The following is a 19,790-nucleotide window of genomic DNA, read 5'->3' on the forward strand; positions in this document are numbered from 1 at the left end:
CTGTTACTATGTTTAGGTTTTGCGTGTAGAAAGAAGACCAGATTTGGTACTATGGAGAGCAAGAATCATGAACACAAAAGATAAAAAGAACGTGACCATCAAACTTCAATGCTTATACCAAGTACACTTTTAGTAGTATCAAATTATTTATGATAGGGTCATTTTCATTATTAATTCTTCCCTCCATTATATCTTTTCAAAAAATCATCAATGTATAAACAGCGCTTTGTGTATTCTTTAGTTTTATGCAGTAATACATAGACAAGCCAACCAGATCAAACATTTGTCAAGTCTAGGGAACAAAATCAACCAAACCAAAAAATGGTGAGCACCGGAGAAATGTTCACACAACTTGGATCACTAATCGCTGGTATCATGTTCATGTGGGCTATGTTTCAACAATACTTCCCTCATGAACTCAGAACCTCTCTTGAAAACTACACATATAAACTACTCTCACTCCTATACCCATATGTACAAATCAGGTTTAATGAGTTCACTGGTGAGCGTTTCATGCGTAACGAAGCATTCTCCGCAATCGAAACTTATTTAACTTCCATTTCATCCATGCAAGCCAAGAAACTCAAAGCTAATATCGTCAAGAACAGTAAAACTTTAGCTCTCAGTATGGATGACTATGAAGAAGTTGCTGATGAATTTAACGGCGTTAAAGTTTGGTGGGCTGCAGGTAAAAAAATATCAAATTCTCAGACTATTTATTTTTATCCTGCTAGTGATCAAAAAAGATTTTATACTCTGTTGTTTGATAAGAAACAGAGAGAGCTTATTATTGGACCATATTTGTCACATGTGTTTAAAGAGGGTAAAGCTATAACATTTAGAAATAGACAGAGGAAATTGTACACTAATAGTGGACCCTCTTGGAGTCATGTTGTGTTTGAGCATCCTGCTACTTTTCAAACCCTAGGCATGGACCCTGTTAAAAAACAAGAAATTGTGGATGATCTTGTGAGGTTTAGTAATGCTCAAGATTATTATGCAAAAATCGGGAGGGCTTGGAAGAGAGGCTATCTTCTTTATGGTCCTCCCGGGACGAGGAAGTCTACCTTGATTGCTGCTATGGCTGATTTGTTGAAGTACAATATATATGATCTTGAATTAACTGCTGTGAAGGATAATTCTGAGTTGCGGAATTTGTTAATTGAGACGGCAAGCAAGTCCATTATTGTCATTGAGGATATTGATTGTTCATTGGATCTTACGGGGCAGAGGGAGAAGAAAAAGGAGGAGGATGGGGATGATGATAAGGAACCAGTAGCTAAAAAATTGATAAACTAGATCCTGCGCTTATTAGGAGAGGAAGGATGGATAAGCATATTGAGTTGTCATATTGTTGTTTTGAGTCGTTTAAGGTTTTGGCGAAGAATTATCTTGATGTTGAGACGCATTGTTTGTTTGATAAGATTAGGCTGCTGTTGGAGAAAGTTAATATAAGTCCAGCTGATGTTGCAGAGAATTTGATGGTTAAGAATTTGATTGCTGATAATGTTGATGGTTGCTTGGAGGGCTTGGTCCGGGCCTTGGAGACGGTAAAAGAGGAAGAAAGGGTGAAAGCTGCCGGGGAAGAAGAAAATGCCAATAGACTGTTAGCCGACAAAGTCGAAGCAAAGGGGAAACAAGAGGAAGTGGCTTCTGTTAGTGAAGAAAGTGGAACAAAGAAAGAAACAACCGGTGAAAATGGTTCATTAGCTAAGGAAGATCTGGTACAAGAATAATGCACTTGCTCTTCATTTTTAAGGATTAAGATTAGTTAAGTTAGCTGATCTGTAGTGTCACTAAGACAAACTAAGTCAAGAAAAACTTCAGTTCTAAAATGTATCTGATCACTGAGTTGTTATCATGTTTATCATTGATATAGTATCATGAACCTTGAATCTCTTTACTCAATTCAAAAACTGCATACAGCTGAGGATTTACACTATTGGAGTCGGTCGTATTTTTCAAAAATAAACATAATAAGGTTTTCATTTTACATAACTAAAATCTACATAAATACTAGAACATTGGGTAACATGTGAATAGTTGGAGACTTGAAGTTTGTGAATCTAGATGGAGAGAGCATGGCTGGGCTGCACAAAATTGAACTTCAAAGTACTGCAGGCCTACAACTGCAATGAGAAGCTTTAAATGTTTGTGAACTGGGGGTTTTAAAGTGCTTATAAATTAAGCTCAATATTTGTTGTCTAGCTCAACACAAAACTGAAAAACAATTCTTGCTGCATATCTCTCTTATCACCTCTTTTGCCTGCCTATATCCAAGAAGCTGTAGCCGCAATGGTCCGTGTAAAACCTTTCAAATATTGATCATTCCCGAACCATTGAAGCTTAAGCTTCATGGAGTTTTTTTTTTTTTTTTTGAATAAGGCAAAAGAGGTGAAATACAGATATATGCACGACTTGTTTTCCAGTCTTTTGTATGGCTAAAGAAGAAATCTTGAGCCTAATTTATAAGTATTTCAAACACGCATGCATCTCTAATCGATACAAAATCGAACGCGTTGATGATAGTGCAGATTACGCAATAAATTGTAGGTTTATTTTAGAAAATTTGATAGACATTTTTTCCAAATCCGTAGATTCTGTTCTAATTAAAATTTTCTTCAGGTGCATCCGTGCAAGTTTCATGTATGCATGATATTACACCACTTTATGTAAATTAACAGTGATATTTATCATCATCATAAAACTAAATTCCTGCTAGTGCTATATTGCTGTGTTATTACCTTCATGCCCCTACTTTCCACTGAAATGGATCACTTCCCCTGTTTTCTTTCGGTTTACCCGACCCAGTTTCCCTATCCAAGCATTCTAACACAATTGTAACTGCCAAATTTGCATTCATACTTAAACTTAAAAATTAACTACCCTGAAAGTACCGCCTACACATTTGCAACTCTACTGATTTGGGTAATATTCTTATCATCCGAGCAGTGTCAATTGTATCCGTATTTTCAATCGCCGTTGATCATCAAGAAGAAGACGTCGGGTAATTTCATATTTTAGGTCTGTCAATGGAGAACGACGACCCTGATTTTACCTCCCCTGCAAATCCACATAGTTAGTCTTATTGACCTTTTTGTAATACTCAATCAGACACTTTTACTAATATTAATGATATTGATGATAACTTAATCCATATCATTAGGTTACAAACGTGCATCTGCCCCCCACAAACTCTCTCCGAACTCTGTAAAACCAGGTACAAAGTAGAAAATGTGTGATTTCTGTTATTGGTAGGTTTTGATATATCTTCGTAAAACCAGGTACAAATTATAAATGATTAATTCTCCATGAATTCAGTTCTTAGGAGACGTATGAATCCTATTGAAAAGTTTACAAGTGCACCACGTAGTTTGTATTTGGAAAACTGTCCTGGTAATTTTCAAACCATGCCTCCGCTCAAATGTAAGTTATTTCGTATTTGATATTTTGCCCCTAATTATATAATGTCTTCCTGCTTTCATAATTTTATTTGTAAACAGTAACAATTGATCAATCTTTATCCACGAAACTAATGAATTCTACAGCAACAAATGTTAATATCACATCTTCAAATACAAGTAAGGGTTTTCTATGACTATTCATATGTGTTAAAGATGACAATTTGTATAATTTCTTAAATGAATTTGTCTCACTACTTAATTGGATATGTTAGAATCGTCAAGTGGTCCGTATCCTGTTTATGGCCAAGTTAAAGACACTCCAAAAACCGTAATAAATAAAGGTTCAATCCTGCACTTACACTCTCAAGTTACTAACAACTTTTCTTTTAGCAATATATGTATAACATGGACATCATTTTTGTAGGAGCTGTGCGCCACCCGCTTACTCCGTTAAATCATATGCACGTGAATTAGAAGACAACAAACATGCAGAGTCCTCAATATTTGAATATGACCCATGATTTCACAAAAGGTAATCAATACCCAGTATTTCCGGAAAATCCAACAGGTAATTAGCACATTTTGATCAGATGCTGAACTATAAAATCCCTTTTAATGCATTATTCAACCGTATGTGCTTATTTAAACATATTACAAACATGCTTCATTAACAAAAATGATTATAATACTCTGTAGGCTCTGTGCGGCAAACACATTCTTCAATGAATGAGAATGATATGCCTTGGATAAATCCAAACTTGCAGACTCCGTCATTCTCAACCATCACCCAAAATTATAACTCTGGTAAATGTTTACACAATTAGAGTTTCCTCGCATACTTATATTTTATGTGTATAAAACCATGATTGTACTACTTACTTTTTATGTGCATAAAAACATAATTGTACTACTTACTTTGCTACATTATATATATCATATAATTTTATATTTGTCTTGAGCACCATTATTCGCTACGCAATGCATTTTATTTCTATTAAGTTTACATAAGCTATAGGCTATAATAATAAATTGTACTTTATGGTATTCCAGGATCAACACAACAACTATAATCTATTTTCAGCAAGACGATTACCTCTCACAGTAGTACCGTGAAGGATCCAAAAAATTGTATGTTACATCACCAATCTCCAGCAATGCGGAGATTAAAAAATATTGACCTATCAGGTTTGTATACACGCAATCATAATAAGTCTACAAAAAATCATGAACCCGCATATTCTATTTGTTGTAGAAATGGACAAGTTCACTTACCACCGGAAAGGCAACCACCTCCCTTTTTACAGAATTTGCTTTCTGGAGGTCGAAGGACTAATCATTTCAAAAAAATTATTAGGATTTACAATTCCTTATTTGCCTTTACCTCACTTGACGGTAAAGTCGACAACAGAATTAATCGTGGAGGTGCACCATACACTTTTAAGCTTCATGGACATAATTACCATCTCATAGGATCCATATGTCCGGTTGAGGGTGAAACCCCAAAATACTGTCAACTTTATATTTATGATATAGAGCATGAGGTAGAGAACAGAAGAAATGTAGTCGCTGGAAGTGATAGTACTGATCCAGAAATTATGGAAGGTCTATTGATGATGCTAAATCAACATAATATTTTGGTTCATGGTTTCCGAATGGCACGTGAACGCTTTAAGAATGATGAACCTGAAGAATGCACCCTGAAGTTGCTATCTAGCTACTCTGCATTCGGACGTCCAAATCCAGTTGGACCTTCAAATGAAGTTGGGGCGTTGATTGTCAGAGATTTGGAAAATTCTGCAGGTTGGAAAGACATAGTAGTCATGAAAAAAAACAGGAAACTAAAGAGGATCTATGAAACTAATAGACATTATATGCAGCTTCAATATCCGATAATGTTTCCATTTGGAGATGATGGTTTCCATCCAGAAATCAAACTACAAACAAAACAAGGTGGTCGTCCAAGAAAATTACTAGATCCTGATGTGGATCCAGAGGAGACCAAGCACAGAGAATTTGTATCATTACGTGAATATTACGCATACAAGCTCATGATTAGGCCAAATGAAGGTAAAATAAGATAAATATTTCTAATTTAAATAATATATATATATATATTTCGGACCTTCTCCGTTTAAGAAACAAAAATATATGCTTCAATTTTGATTGGTGCTTTTTGTTTTATTTCAGCTCTAACTCCACATCTTTGTGGAAGACTATGGCAACAGTATATAGTAGACGCTTTTACGGCAGTTGAGCAATACCGTCTTGATTGGGTCAGAACTCATCAAACAACCATACGCACAGATTTATATAGTTCAATACGTGATTCTTTACGGAAGGGTGATACTGACACATCACATGTGGGGAAAAATATCATTTTGCCTGCAACATTTACGGGATCAAAGCGTTATATGTCACAGTACTTTAAAGACTCACTTGCAATATGTCGTTCTATTGGACATCCTACATTCTTTCTTACAATGACCACAAATACAAAATGGCCAGAGATACAAAGGATGCTTGATTTGTTACCAGGAGTTGATGTCGGTGATGCACCTGATGTGGTTGCAAGGGTCTTCAAGATGAAGGTTGATCAACTGGTGGATTTAAATAACAATATTTATTCATAAAATGTGATCATTCTATCATGCATTGCACTTAATTATATTTATGTGTTAATTAGATATGATTGGAGTACTTGAAGATTTTGAGGAAGTGAAAGAAATCAAAACAAAATATGGTTATAGAAATATTGTGAAATTCAGAATCACTGATGGAAGGTAGTGCATATATACTATATTTTTATTATCAAAATTATGCACATTATCGGAATACAAAGTTTATTCAATAAACATGGAAATCATACAGTTATGTTTTTGTAGAAATGTTCATGTAACAAACTATTTATCTTTCAAATTTGCAAGGAATTCAAGCAAAGTAACCGTATGGGGTGATCTTGCAGTCAGCACTAATGAAAAATTCAATCAGGTTGAGGAGAAGCCTATCATTGTCATAGTTACAAGCACAAAGTTGAAAATATACAAGAGTAAGACAAGATTAAAGTTCATATAGGACAATCATTAGTTCACAAAATATAAATATCATGCAATACTTTCTTTCCTGTTTCTATTACTAATGTTAGATGTTCAAATATTTTTAAATTCAGATTCTACGCAAGCTAGCACAATGTCGTCTTCAAAAGTCTATCTAAACCTGGATTTTGATACTGTAATTGAAATGCGACAGAGGTAAAAATTTCAAACCATTCTAACTACTTTTATAAATATACATATTGTTAGAAGAAAATGAAAGTGATGTTATAATAACAGGCTTGCTGAGGAAGGTTATACACCTGGTGAAATTAAACCACCAACTCCAATTATCCAGGATGAGACAACTTTTATCGAGAATAAGACATTGAAGGACCTTTCTGAAATTACAGACAATGAGTACATAAAGGTGCATCAAAAATATTTATACCACTTATATTTGCTATGAGTTTATATTTTTCCTTTCCTAATTATCCCTATACGAGTAATGATATAAATTATTGCAGAAATTTGTTTTCTGTGAGATTAAAGTAATTAGCGTCGAAGAAAAAATTAGTTGGTGGCATAATAGTTGCGTTACCTGTGAGACAGAGATCAATATGAAACAAGCAAGTCTTTTTTGTACTACCTGCAATGTCCCAATTTCGGTAGCTGAGAAGAGGTTTATTGTACTTCACTCAACAAAGCATTTAATTTATACTGCAAACTTTACTGATTATATTAAGGTTTTTCAGTTCAGATTAACTCAAACCAAACATGTCATTTTATTCTCAGATATAGGATAGTAATCTTAGGTGAAGATTCAACAGAGGCCTACAACTTCATTCTTATGGACCGTGCCGCTAAAAGATTGCTTGGAACAAGTACAACCAAAATGCAAACCAATATAATCAAGGTACATTTATGTATTCTATAACCCATATCATTGTGTTATTTTAATGCAAGTTTGTAACTTCTGAGTAACAATTATAATTGATTATGCATAAACAGAGTAAAACCACTGGTTTCCCTTCACAAATTACAGCATTGGCTGGGAAAGATCTTAAATTGAAGATACTGATTTCTAAAGACAATATAGTGGCCAACAGTAGATTATATTATGCTTTTGATGTGGCGAATAATAATGCCTCAAGTTCTCCGATGACTGGAACAACAACGTCAAGTTACTCTTCTTCGACATTCTCAGATGTGAGTTTACATTAAAACATCAGCCATATTTAAAGGATTACTCCAGATATGTGTCAATGCCAAGTGTAAAGGTTGTTTAATTCTTTGTCATGGACTTGATGTAAATTGAAAATGCTTTCTCTTTACGGCCAAATGTTTATCAGCTGTCCGAAAATGATCAAATAACGCCAGGTACCGCAAAATCAACAACCAAGAAAATCAAAATGGTAAATTTTATAAAAATATATGCTTAATATAATTCATTGGATCTTAAGTACATACATTGCATCTCTAACAAAATTTATATTTTTACTTTTTAAATTGGCAGGAAAAGTGATTAACAATGGCCGATGATGATCATAGGGTTATTTCTTCAAAGTCTTGGATTGAAGTTCTTACTCTTTATTTTAATGCTTTTAAAATTGATAAATACATTTCGCATTAGACGTGATTGAATTGTTAATTAAATATTAGATTGATTTCAGATTCTCTGTTTGGTTACTGGATATCAGTATTTTTTCTGCTTGATTTTGGTTTAGGATATCAGTAATATTTTAAAATTTGTTTGATTTCGAAGTCATCTAATATTTTAATGCAGGATGTGATAATTATATTTGTTAATTACTACAACATCTGAATATTGAACAACAGATTGACCAAATTACAATTTAAGAAGTATATCGACAAAGGGTTACATTATAAAAGAAAAAATAAAATACAAAAAAGTTCTATTTTCTAAAATAACAAACAAGATGACTCTGACCGCGAAGCACGGGCAAATTACTAGTTTTCTATAATATGTGCATATTTGAAATATATATTATATTCAATATTTTATTACTAAATATTTGTATGTAATTTGAGTTTTTGTTTTTTGCAATGTACATTATTTAAATGGTTCTGAGATTGACGCATAACTTATAGGTTATGAATTGGGGATTGGATAATTTTGTATATGAGTTATTTATAAGTTGACAATGTGTTTGGTTAATCATAATATATACGTTATAATTTTTTTTTGAAAATAAAATTAGAACAAGAAAAAAGAGAAAGGTTAACATAATATACTGATCTTGTGATAAAACTATAAAATAAATATTATTCATCTCAGCGAAAATAAAATTATATTTTTTATTCGAGTTAAAAAATAATACTAAATATGAATATACTTTTACTATACTAATTTTAATATGTATATTCACATATAATACATATAAAATTTTAAAAATATTAATTTTACCTATACCATCAAATACATGCCAAAACTTAAAATGTTAAATATTAAAAAAATAGAGAGTAAATTATATGAGAATTTTAGGATTTTATACTTTATAATTTCTAGTTTTACCCGTTTAAGTCCCTTTACTTAATTTTTCAAACAACATGCAAGAAATTAAAAGAGGCATTTGGAGAAATTGGAGCGGAAACGTTGACACCCAAATAAAGATATATAAAAAGGTTGGACCCGAAAATCTATCCCGACCGATCAAAATCCACTCAAACTCGGTCCGGTCAAAGTCCAAATAGGACTTAGGGTCTTGACGTACCCTATATTTTTAGGGAAAAATTCGGCCCGGTCTTTAGACCGACCCGATTAAAAGTCCGAAAAAACCTGGTTAAAGTCTGATTGTTCTAATATATTTTCTTATATATTTATGAATTTGCATTTGTTATAAATATAAATAATATTTTAAACACATATATTTTAAACACATATATATTTACATATTTATAATTAATAATATTATTTATATATTTTATTGCACATATAATGAAAAAAGATATATTAAGTACGCTATATATATTTGGATAACAATGATAAAACATATTATTCTATAAACATATTTGTTTTTTGTCGAACTTAAATGTTTTCAACGAAATAATGTTTTTATAAGATATTCCATGTAAACTAATACATTTTTATATGATGATCTAGTTGCTAATATATGTAGTCTTCGAAATTTTTAATAAAACTCGATTCGATTTAAATTAGAAAAAAGACCGGCCCGGTATGATCCAGCCCAAAAAAAAGTCCAGTTAGACCTGTCTCGAGAGCCCAAACAGGTTCTTACATTTTCGAAAAGTTCGGCCCGACCCGAATAAAAATAGAGTCCAAGAAGTCCAACCCGATCAAAACCCGAGTTTTTTAAAATCCAGCCAGCGCACCTTTTGTGCAATCAATACACCCAAACGACCACTATTACTCGGTACTCACCGGTCACCGGTAGAGATGTTCAAAAAATCCGAAACCCGAAATCCGATCCGATCAGGAAAAAAGCACGAAAAGCTCGATCCTGAAAAAAAACCCGGTTCGGCCCGCGGGCCTTAAACGGGCCTCCTTTTTTCTCAAAAATACGGCCTGGCCCGAAACCCGAAAAGCCCGAATAAAATCCCGAATTTAAAAAAGCCCGGATAAAAGCCCTGGTCAAAAAATGGTGGGAAAAAAAGCCCGGTTCAGACCGGATAAAAACCCAGACTTTTTGAAAAGCCCGATTAAATAGCTGAATTTTTTATATAAAATTTGAAAATATACAATATTTTTTATGATTTTTAAAATAATATACTATAATATTAGAAACAATTAAGGTATATACGAATATTTATATATTATATTAAAAATAATTATTTATTTCGGTATCTAAACTAATATCTGATATATCAAGATATAATTTTCTTCGGTATTTAAACTACTCATAATTCGAGTTATAAAATATTAAAATATTTTTTTAATATATAAATAAAAATCCCGGATAAAGTTCGATTCGGCCCGATCCGATCCGACCCGGCCCGCGGGCCTTATATTTCTTAAGAAGCCTGACCCGATCCGACCCGATTTTTAAAAAACCCGGCCTGTTCCAATTTCAAAAAAATCAGGTTTTTTAAAGTTCGGATAAAATCCGGCCCGATGAACTTTTTGTGCATATCAACTCGCCAGTCACCACAATTTCATAAAAAGGTTGGTATAAGATAATTTTAAGTCAAAACAGTTGAAGTTTGACATTATGTAATGCAAAATTTATTTATAATTTCATAATTTATTTACAATTTCATAAATTTATATTTTAAATATGATAATTGATCAAATATATTTTCTAATAATTTTTTTTATAAAATATTCTATATCTAATAATTTTTTTATAATTACTCAAAATTGAGTTAGTTTATTTTAATATGTAATAAAACACAAATTTTTATGAGACATAATATTATTCGAAACTATTTTAGTAAAAGTTGGATATAAATAGATCAAAGAATATTATGACGCAAGTGTAGTGGAAGTGTAAAGAAAATTATACTTATTTTTGGCAAGAAAAAGTAACTTTAGAATCATTGAAAAATATGATATTTCTCTATCATTTTTCTGGGGTAAAAAAAGGACATCAACCACGGAGAAATATATATTAATTAAAAGATAAAAAAAGCTCTAATCCGAAAATCTCAAAGAAAATCCAAAAGACAAAAAAATGAAATCACAAAATAACAAAAATATAAATTAAAATTTTTCCAGTTTTCTTTTTTCTAATTTTCTAAAATTTTCTCATTTTTCTATTTATAACAAAACTATTGAAAAATGAGAAAACATATTCCAAATTAACTTAAACAAAAAAGTAGAAAATATACATGAACACTTCTCAATTTAAAATATATAATTTTTTATGTAATCAATGAACAGTTATAAATAATGTTATTGTAAACAAAAATTATATTATGAAAACTTGTTTTTAAATTATTTAATTATAATTTTTAATATTTGTATTATATATCAAGTTTTCTGTATTATTATGTTAGCAATTTATTTGTGATTACTTCATTAATATAAAACTTTTAAATTTTATACGAGTTTGTTTTGTCTTTATTTTAAAACAAATGTATTAATATTAATAATATTAATTGTATTACTATTAATAATATTTATTTATGTATTTCCATAAAAAACAATATAATAATAAATTATGCATATCTTATATAAAAAGGTATTAAATAAAAAGGCAGTGAATGAGTTAAAAAAAATAGTGAATGCGTGTATATTAGACTTAGAACGTGGATATTACGTTAGAATGTGTAAAATTGGTGAAATAAACCGTCCCTTTCATCAAATTCCCGCAAATGGAATGAGAAGATATCTTTACGGCGTCGCCTCATTTACCTCATGTTGGCACCCTATTCAATAGAAAATCAAAAACAAAACTGAGTACAACCTATCATTTTCGAAATTAAACAACCACTTCAATTACTTTAGAGTTTGGACTGAAGGGAGATCCCAGCGAAATGTTCCACACTTCAGCAAAAAACTCGATTATTACATTTCATTTAAAACCCATAAGCTTATATTTGATAGCTTTTTCTATGAGAGAAATGAGTTGTTAAGGGTAAATTCAACGATAATTCAAAGATTTCAATTTGAGATAAATTATTTATCACTGAAAATCCAAACTGGATCCAAATTTGGATCACTTGGTTTATGAGATTATAAATTGATTTTTGATTATTTAATTATATAATTAATAACAGAACATAATTAATAGTTAATAAAATTTATTTTCAAAATAAAACTAAAAATAATGAGAAAATTTAATTTTATTAAAATTTAAATATAAAAAAATTAAGAGGCACATTTTGCACTTAGAGATACATTAATTGAGTATTTGTGGGAAAATATATTAATTCGAAAAATTAGTGTGTATCAATTATATTTTGTATATTAATTATTGCAATAAATGTGTTTTTCGTGAATTAAGTGCACAATTTTAATATTTTTATGTATATTAATTTTTTTTGATTTAATTAATTTATGAAATGTTATATAAATTGTTAATAATGATTAAATGATAAAACTAAGATATAATTATTTAATATGATATTTATATATTATTATATGTAAAAAGTAATTGGATCAAAAATTTGAATTACACAATTGGAGTTGTCAAAAATTTGAATCAGTATTCAAATTTAGATTTTTGGATCACGACCTATTTTGAGATTCGAACAACCTGAGTTGCGTTACTCCAAAAGATAGTAAACAAAACTCCCCGGAACTAATCTATTAATCACTGATTGAATTGATTTTTCATTTCAGTTCTCAGACAAAAATTCAATAATTTGATTTGATATCACTTCAGGATTTTGGGATATAAACCCCTTTATTCATAAAAAGCCTCAAGATCAACTTACACTAAAAAACAAATGTTCAACTGAGTCTGGTTGAGAATAACATAAAGTACAAAATAAATTACCTGTGGTGTGCCAAATTTGCATCCTTACAGAGTCTAATTTTTATCGGCAATCACAAAATAAACGAGTGCTTAGGGATAGCATTATAGAACCAGAGCAAGACATAGCCGGTCATGCAGGATCACCTTTCTGTTGGAAGTAGCAACCTTGTACTGAGTATATATTGGCTCATTGATATTTTTGTAACACAGCTTTCAGATCCATTTTATGAGACTTTTGAATTATTTTGCTTCTTTACAATTCTTGTTTTGTGTTTTTCATTTGATTTTTATTTTTCATTAAGTCACATGATATCAGAACTGCTAATGAAGAAATACTAGTAGAGTAAATTGAATAGAGAGTCTAGTAGTAGTTCAGTGTTTAGTAATCTCATAGTTGAAACTCGTGTATTTCTCTCCAATAGTGTGTAACTAGTGTGTGTGAGCCGTGCTCTTACTCTTGTGAAATCAAGTAATGGCCCGTGGCAGTAAATTCTCCTTCTCAGATATGCAGAACCCTCTTTTTTTACATCCGTCCGACAATCCATTATCCATCAGTGTCACCAAGTTTCAAGGTGCAAGTGATTACCGTACTTGAAAGAGATCTATGGAGATACAACTCTCCTCCAAACGGAAGTTGGGTTTTGTGGAAGGCACCGAGATAAGGAGCACAACAGAAACAAGTGAAGCGGTGCAGTGGGACACATGCACCAGTATGCTAACTTCTTAGATACATAATAATATATCTGACTCTATTAAATAATCTGTCCTTTTTATAACCTCTGCGTCTGAAGTGTGGAAACAGCTTGAAAAACGTTTTCAATTAACCCATGGATCTCGTAAATATAAACTCAGTAAAGAACTTTTTGGGTTGAAACAAAATGGTGCTAGAATAGTAGACTACTATACATCCTTGATTAGTCTGTGGGGTGAATTGGATTCTATGAATCTTTTGCCCACCGTTACTACAGTTAGTGAAGAAGTGTCAGCTCTGTTAAAAGCTATCCAAACCCAAAAGGAGGAGTCTCATCTCTTCCAGTTTCTGAATGGCCTAGACGAGTCTTATGGACCTCTGCGCAGTCAACTCCTGATGCTGTCACCCTTACCCAGTGTGGAAATGGCCAGTGTTGCCATTCAACAAGAGGAATCTCAACGAGATATCCTCAAAAATCCTCTCACCTGTGATTCTGATATGTCAGCTATGTATAGCAAAACCTCCTTCAACCCAGGAAAATCATTGGTGTGTGGAACGTGTGGTGGTAAAGGTCACAGTAGTGACAAGTGTTGGAACATCATTTGCTACCCCAGATGGCACTACAAATATAAACCCCCTCAATACAATTACTCATCTCGGAACCAAAATACATCTAATGCCCGTTGGTCGAACCAAAAACCCAACTTTGTCTCAAAAGGTCCATCAGCTGCACATGTTACTACAGAACACAGACACATAGACCCTAATAACCCATCTGTGACCTTGTCAACACAACAGTTACAACAGCTGCTTCAACTATGGCCCACACAACCTCAGTCAATGTCCCATGAAAGTGATGATTCCCACATGGAAAGCCCATTTTCAGGAATGATATCATGCCAAAAAGTTCAAACAAACCCTCACACCTGGATAGTTGATACAGGAGCAACCAACCATATGACCTCAAACCCTGAAATACTCACCAATGTCAAACTTGTGCTCACACATATGAGTGTTAATCTACCTACAGGAGCACGGACTGTTGTGTCACATGTTGGAGATGTGAGCTTGCAAAATGGCTTGAAATTACTGAATGTGCTCTATGTGCCAACCTTCACCCATAACCTTCTCTTCATCCATAAATTATCACAAGACAGTGGTTGTTTTACTGTTTTTTCACCAACCAAATGCAAGATAGTTGAGTCTCGAACCTATGAAGAAAAAGGCATAGTATCAAATGTGATGTATCACATGTCAAATTCTGCATATAAGGATTTGCCTACAATGACTCGATCTCAATGTATGGCAGTGTCAAATCAGCCCCTCGCTTCTCAGTTTACTCGCTGACACAATCGATTGGGTCATGCCCCCGCTTCGAAGTTGAAATTTATTAATTGTGTCAAACATTGTACTCATGTGGCGGATATAGTATGCTTGACCTATCCCATGGCCAAGTTCACAAAGCTTCCATTTCTAACCAGTGAGTCTCAAGCAACAAAGGCATTCGAACTAATCCACACGGATATATGGGGTCCGTATAAGGTGAACACAAGGCAGAGGTTCAAGATCTTTCTCACGATTGTGGATGACTACTCACGGATGACATGGATTTATCTTATACAACATAAATTAGACTACTTGAAAACTCTTGAAGTGTTTTACAACTATGCAAAAACCCAGTTCAATGCCTCTATCTAAGTGGTGAGATCTGATAACGTTTTAGAATTCAAGGATGCAGGGTGCATGGCATTCTTTCAGTCTCATGGAATAGTACATCAGACATCATGTGCTTATCGGCCACAACAAAATGCTCCAGTCGAGCGGAAACACAGGCACCTGCTGGAGGTAGCTCGTGCACTCATGTTTCAATCAGGCATGCAAGTTTCATACTGGGGAGAAGCTGTTCTCACAGCAGCCTATATAATCAACAGGTTACCCTCTTCGATCTTAAATAACAAATGCCCATATGAACTGCTGTGTAATGAACCTGTAGATTACAATAACATGAAATCGTTTGGTTGTTTAGCATTTATTGTTAATGATATGCACACTGCTGATAAGCTAGCACCTAGAGGTGTGTCATGTGCCTTTATAGGTTACCCACCTACTCAAAAGGGGTACAGGCTGGTAGATTTAAAAACTAGAAGAATCTTTACTTCAAGGGATGTGTCCTTTGATGAAGATGTATTTCCCTTGAATTTTGCAACTCCCAAGCCTTACATGTTGCCCCTGCCTACTGAAATGCCCAACACCTCCGTGAACACATATATAGATGATGAGTTTCTTTTGCCATATGTCACGTTCAATCATATAGACAATATTACACTGACTGAAAACTCACCTCCTACCTCCACAGAAATTTCTCACTCTCCCTCAGTTACTAGCAGTGACTCTAGCTCCACAATTGAACACCAAAACCAACCAATCTCACCTCGTAGATCAAAAAGACCTCATAAACCTCCAACATGGATGGAAACATACATCACCAAGCCCTTCCCACAACCATCTCCAAACTTAGTCATTGAACCTCTCATCAAATTGAGCCAAAGTTTGGGTGTTTCTTGTCCTCTCTAACGACTCGTGCAGATCCAGTAAAATTGAGTCAAGCTGTCACTGATATTAATTGGGTAAGGACCATGAATCTCGAACTGGAAGCTCTTGAAAATAATGACACGTGGGGAATCACCACTCTCCCTCCATCAAAGAAAGAAATCGGGAGTAAATGGTTGTATATAATGAAGTTCAAACCAGATGGAACAGTTGATCGTTACAATTCATGCCTTGTCATATTGGGTTATAGACAAACATATGGAGTTGATTACGAGCACACATTTGCTCCGGTTGCAAAAATGACAACCGTTAGGGCGTTGTTGGCAGTGGCTGCTCTACAGAGGTGGGATGTTATGAAATTGGACGTAACGAACGTCTTCCCACATGGAGACCTCTTTGAGACTGCGTATATAAAAATGCCTAAGGGCTATAGTCATCTTTGCAGCAGAATAGTACTGAACCGGGGGGAGTGTACTAATGCAAACTCCAAGCTTGTGTGTAGGATGAAAAAGTCACTATATGGGCTACATTGAAGGACCTCAAGTTTCAGCAGTCCTTGTCTGACTATAGCTTGTTCACTCTAACTCCTCCTTCAACAATAACGCTGGTGCTGGTCTATGTGGATGATTTGCTGTTGGAAGGCAATGATAAAAAAGCTCGTGATCATCTCAAACTTATGTTATCCAACACCTTTAAGATGAAGGATTTGGAAGACGTTCGATATTTCTTGGGACTTGAAATAACCAGGTCACCGGCTAGGTTCTTCGTTTCGCAGCAGAAATACACATTGGACCTTATAGAGGAATTTGGTCTCACCAACGTCTCAACTCTCAGGCTTCCCATGGACATACACTTGCGTCTAAACTCTGATACTGGGGAATTTCTCAAGGACATACATCCCTATCAAAGACTGCTCGGTAAACTGATTTATCTTACCATAACCCGTCCAGATATCGTGTTTTCAGTGCACATTCCGACCCAATTCATGCAGCACCCAACAACCGCACACATGGATGCTGCCATTAAACTGTTAAGATACTTGAAAACCAACCCAAGTCAAGGGATACTACTTGCATCTTCCTCTGCTGCTGAACTAAAGGGGTACTGTGACAGCGATTGGGCCACATGCCCGATGTCAAGACGATCTACAACAGGTTATTGTGTACTACTTGGAAATTCACCCATCTCGTGGAAAACTAAGAAGCAATCAGTGGTTGCCCGATCCACAGCAGAGGAAGAATATCGCTCTATGGCATTGGCAGCGTGTGAAATTACGTGGCTATCAGCACTACTACGGGACATGGGTCTCAAAGAACTACCACCTGCCTTTCTGCACTGTGATAATCAAGCTGCATTAGCCCTGACAGCAAACCCAGTCCTTCATGAACGCACGAAACATGTGAAAGTGGATTGTCACTTTGTGCGGGACAAAATCAACTCAGGCACCATAGTTACTAGGCACGTTCCTACTCACTCTCAAGTTGCTGACATATTCACCAAAGCTCTATCGATAAAGCATCATCATTACCTGTTGGGCAAGCTTGGAGCTGCAGCTGAACTCCCCTCCAAGCTTGAGGGGGAGTAATGGACACCATGAACCTCAGTCAACAATTTACTTAATGTTTCTTATATTTTTTCTATATTTCAATGAACATTTTTCATGTGTGATAACTAATATGTCATCTAGTGCTAAGTAAGACACAGCCGGTCTCCCTTGTCATGACATGCAGGACCACCTTTAGATTAGAAGTAGCAGTCCTCGTCCTGAGCATATATTGGCTCATTGACATTTTTGTAACACAACTTTCAGATCCATCTTATGAGACTTTTGAATTATTTTGCTTCTCTAGAATTCTTGTTTTGTGTTCTTCATTTGGCTGTTATTTTTCATTAAGTTACAAGTTATACCAAGCAACATGAGGGTGGACCTTGAAAATCTCCTTGGCCGCACTCGATTTAAATACATCCGTCCTGCCATTTCTCTAGACCCATTGCAGTAAATCTTCCTGATCATTATTAAGGTAAGGTACAATATTTCTTAACTCTGGCCACTTTTGCAATACTTCACTTGGCTATTTCCAAACTCCGTTGAACAGAAAATTTGCTACTACATGAGAGCCCCGTCTCTATCATTTTTCTATCAGAAACACGAGCTGTGAAATGACTCTCAACCACCCAGTTGTCGTACCCAAAGAAAGTAGCAGAACATGTATTATTTTTACCCTGAAAAAATTACGAAAATCATCTCGTAATTTAAAGATGTTTTTCCAACTTGTAGAGTCATCCCACGAAATTTTATCATGCCAGAAACACCTCCCTTTTAATCGATAAGTATGTATCCAACTCACCCAAAGAGAATTTATGTGGCAAATGACACTCCAAATATGATAAGCCATCAGTGTTTTGTTCCATACTTGCAACGGCCTAATACACACATCCCGTCACACCACTTTCACTTTCCCATGAGCTCAATCGGTACCCCCGCCCCAAATAAAATTTCTATTAAGTTTATTTATATCTTTCGAGACAGAAATCGGGAGAAGAATAAAAACGGAAGACCAAAATACCTGCATTGAGGATAAAACAGACAACGCAAGTTGTATATATATATTTATATAATAAATATTTGGTTTTAAAACTAAGAAAACAAAGTCTTGCAGCAACGTAGCACAAAAAGCTATATCGGACTGAAGATCATCTTGTGATTGTTAGACCAAAATCACAAATCATGCACATATATATATGTATACTAGATATTTGGTTTTAATACATTTTTATGATTAGGCCTAATAGGCCAATTTGTAAAATCAAAATGATAGAAAGCCCATTAAAAAATTTCGTATAAATAAAAGGATACTGCGTCACTTAATTGGATTATTAAATAATGATTATATTTGAATATTTGTAATTTAAATTCGGGTAAATCAATTAATTATTTGCGTACATCAATATTTAAGTGCGATTTTTTCAAAAAAAACAGAGAGTAAATCCCTGAAATTGACCATAAACAACTCTTTTACACCTCACACCTCTATAAGAGCAATTCCAAGGGGATCAAACCCTTGGCTATAATACAGAGCTGGCAGATGTAATAGCCAACCTCTCTCAATTATTCTTCTCCAACCGACCATTCCTCTTAGGTAAAAATATAGCCATTTATAGCCAACCACTGCAGATCTGTAACATGATCCATGTCAGCTCATTCAATTCATTTATTCACTTATCTGTTTTTCTTCTTTCATGTTATTCATGAAAACAAAATGTCCCTCTTTTTTAAAAATTTATTCTTAAATAAATTCAGTTGTATAAATGCTAATTAAGATCTATGTTTTTGTAATTTAGAAAATATTAATTTAGTGTTAAATCTATTTTTCATAATATAACTATTTTTATCTATAACAATTTATTAAAATTTTAAATTACGATAATTAATATATGACTACATATTTAGATTAATTAGTATTAATTTCAATTATTAAAATCTAACTTCTAATAAAAAATACTATTCCAAATAATAAGAAAAACAATTTTCAGAATATAGCCAACCATTATAGCCAACTCCATAAAATCTTACGGATTCAACAAATTTTAACCAATCATTATTTTATATTATTTTAGCTAACCCTTATAACCGGCCCCATTTGAGATACTCTAAGGCCATGTTTTTTTAATGGTATTAAGCAGGGGATAGGGGATAAGATTATAATCCTTTAAA

General features: G+C 33.7%; 2 protein-coding genes and 1 pseudogene across 5 annotated transcripts; all 3 read left to right on the forward strand.

Moving 5' to 3' along the window:
- The first annotated feature begins 248 nt into the window (after window positions 1-248).
- LOC141718114 (AAA-ATPase ASD, mitochondrial-like) lies at window positions 249-1,914 on the forward strand (annotated as a pseudogene).
- Window positions 1,915-2,797: 883 nt separating this feature from the next.
- LOC141716794 (uncharacterized) lies at window positions 2,798-8,099 on the forward strand. 4 transcript variants are annotated; one of them, XM_074518973.1, is made up of 9 exons: window positions 5,869-5,992; window positions 6,088-6,184; window positions 6,329-6,450; window positions 6,571-6,652; window positions 6,734-6,863; window positions 6,961-7,115; window positions 7,229-7,349; window positions 7,445-7,848; window positions 7,950-8,099. In XM_074518973.1, the coding sequence occupies exons 2-8, from the start codon at window positions 6,090-6,092 to the stop codon at window positions 7,655-7,657; spliced, it is 918 nt and encodes a 305-aa protein (XP_074375074.1). In that variant the 5' UTR covers window positions 5,869-5,992; window positions 6,088-6,089; the 3' UTR covers window positions 7,658-7,848; window positions 7,950-8,099. The 4 variants fall into 4 exon arrangements, with proteins under 4 accessions (XP_074375072.1, XP_074375073.1, XP_074375075.1 ...); XM_074518971.1 differs by lacking the exons at window positions 6,088-6,184; window positions 6,329-6,450; window positions 6,571-6,652; ... (3 more) ...; window positions 7,445-7,848; window positions 7,950-8,099 and adding exons at window positions 2,798-3,078; window positions 3,167-3,220; window positions 3,322-3,581; ... (2 more) ...; window positions 4,101-4,208; window positions 4,455-5,471 and having other exon boundaries at window positions 5,592-6,071; XM_074518974.1 differs by having other exon boundaries at window positions 5,856-6,184.
- Window positions 8,100-13,438: 5,339 nt separating this feature from the next.
- On the forward strand, window positions 13,439-14,872 carry LOC141718684 (uncharacterized). The gene is made up of 2 exons (XM_074521065.1): window positions 13,439-13,544; window positions 13,626-14,872. The coding sequence occupies exons 1-2, from the start codon at window positions 13,439-13,441 to the stop codon at window positions 14,870-14,872; spliced, it is 1,353 nt and encodes a 450-aa protein (XP_074377166.1).
- The last annotated feature ends 4,918 nt before the right edge of the window (window positions 14,873-19,790 follow it).

The sequence above is a fragment of the Apium graveolens genome, chromosome 4, assembly GCF_009905375.1.
Source record: "Apium graveolens cultivar Ventura chromosome 4, ASM990537v1, whole genome shotgun sequence".
Taxonomy (NCBI): Eukaryota; Viridiplantae; Streptophyta; class Magnoliopsida; order Apiales; family Apiaceae; genus Apium; species Apium graveolens.